Source organism: Ceratosolen solmsi, unplaced genomic scaffold (genome assembly GCF_000503995.2).
Source record: "Ceratosolen solmsi marchali unplaced genomic scaffold, CerSol_1.0 scaffold7, whole genome shotgun sequence".
Lineage (NCBI taxonomy): Eukaryota > Metazoa > Arthropoda > Insecta > Hymenoptera > Agaonidae > Ceratosolen > Ceratosolen solmsi.
Window position 1 is genome coordinate 5,906,193 of NW_011948413.1, and position 2,200 is coordinate 5,908,392.

The following is a 2,200-nucleotide window of genomic DNA, read 5'->3' on the forward strand; positions in this document are numbered from 1 at the left end:
CTTTTAAATCAGTTATACGAATCTATTATAATGATTTGTACATAGCAAAATTAAAGTTTTATCCACTTTAGTTTTTTTTTTTACTTTTACTTTTATAACAAAATAAGCTTTTTTCATATAACGTAATCTTTATTTTATGATCGTATAAGAGTTATTTAGCTTGGAATTCTCTTGAATATCGACGAACCAATTTAGTGGCGTTCATACAAAAAAATCTTTTAAATTATGCATAAGACAAAAATTTTATTTATCCGATAATAATTTTCCAGAATACAGTATCATCTGTGTTTCAAGATTTTTTCTATTTTACATTCGTTACGATTAGTCACATAAAATTGTATATAACATTTTTCAAACGTAATTTACAAATTATTAAAGGATATGATTACTTCGTATGAAATATTTGCTTAACTAAAAGTATCACAAAATGATAAATTTTTCAATATTCAATAAAACAATACTAAAGTAAATTAAATTAGAATAAAATACAATTAATATTTCTATGACAATTTATGATTTAGTGTTGAAATCAATTTTAAAAAATTATTTTAATTTTAAATAAATTATAATAATAATTTGCTTCGTTTCAATTGACTTCGTTCCCTTAATAAAAATTTACAATAAATATTTTCAAGTGGTAATCGTGAATAAGGTACCACTAACATTCTTCTAATACTTATTGTTAAGGTTAAACAGCAATATTTGCTCTTATACTTTTGTAAGTGAAAAAAAAAAATCCCATTTTTATAATGCACCAATACTACTTGAGAGTGCATATAACAAATTATAGTAATAAATTACCGTTTAATAATAAGTCATTTGCTATTAATATTATCGTAATCATAAGCCAAAATTAATAGAAATATCTACAAAATACTTTTTTGTATTGTGTTGAATTTCGAATAATTTATTTCAAACAACTGTAAGAAATAATTACTCATTTACTTTTTAATAATAAATTTCATTTTAGTTGTATAGTTTTAAGTACTTTTCAAAATATGAAACGACCACTTCAGAGAGAGAGAGAGAGAGAGAGAGAGTGAAATTAATTGTTAAATAAATTCTATATATTTATATTATTTTGAAATTTTCTTTTATTAATTATTATTATATTCATCTCGTTCAATGATTTTGTTATTGTACCATTTGATGATTACATAGGTATCGGTAAAAGCAATTTCTATTCTAATATTGTTTTCCTAACCTAACATTTTTCCCATTCGTAATGCAACTGACATATTTAATACTTAAGTTTAAAAAATAAAATTTTATTCTAATTACAAGCATTAAGTGACAAAGGATTAGCAAATAAAGTGTATTATAAAACATTATTGATAAAAATCATGTTTGGGAAAGAAGCCATAAAACTAATTCACGAATTAGATCAATGCGAAGAAATAAAGCCATTTAACGTGAGTGCTTACTTGTTTACATTATTGAATTATTTATACTGGAACCTGCAATTCTTACATTATAATATAACCTTAGGAAGCAATATTTCAGCAAGTTTTGGAGGAAATCAATTCTCTCTATGAGCAAAATTCTAAAGATGTGTAGGTATTGACACAAATTTTTCTAACGTTATGAAAATATGTTTTTGAATTTTTTAACGAATTTACAATTTAGGAGTACGATTACTGAAACAAATACAGCACCTAGGAATTCGGTAATCGTTAGACACTTTGCCATGAATAGAAATAAGCGCTGTTTGTTGACATATCTTTATCATAGATTAAGAAGATTGAGGCAAATAAGATGGGAATTGGGTAGTATTTTACCATCTGAAATAACAGCTAATTTAGTAAGCGCCGAATCCCATTGGTTCCAAGCATACAGTAAATCCCTCGCTACGTATATGAGATCGATTGGAGAGGACGGACTAAATATTATGAATGATGTACATCCACCAAAATCCTTATATATTGAAGTAGATATTTTTAATCATATTCAGTAAATGAGACAAATATCAATATACCATTAATTTTCTGTATAATCTTATTACAAATAGGTACGATGCGTACAAGATTATGGCAAATTTGAGTTTGACGATGGTCAGATTGTTAATCTAAAAGAGAATACCTATCATTTATTACCGAGATCACAATGCGAAGCACTGATTCGACAAGGAGTTCTCGAGCATGTTTCTTCATAAAGGAACATAATCATTATTATATATAAAGTGCTTTATACAATTATTCAA

At 25.4% G+C, this 2,200-nt stretch overlaps 1 protein-coding gene across 1 annotated transcript; it reads left to right on the forward strand.

Annotated features, from left to right (window-relative positions):
• The first annotated feature begins 1,333 nt into the window (after window positions 1-1,333).
• Window positions 1,334-2,200, forward strand: LOC105367403 (DNA replication complex GINS protein PSF1). Its single transcript, XM_011506099.1, has 4 exons — window positions 1,334-1,412; window positions 1,489-1,553; window positions 1,627-1,927; window positions 2,009-2,200. Exons 1-4 carry the CDS (start codon window positions 1,344-1,346, stop codon window positions 2,150-2,152), a joined length of 579 nt encoding a protein of 192 aa, XP_011504401.1. The 5' UTR covers window positions 1,334-1,343; the 3' UTR covers window positions 2,153-2,200.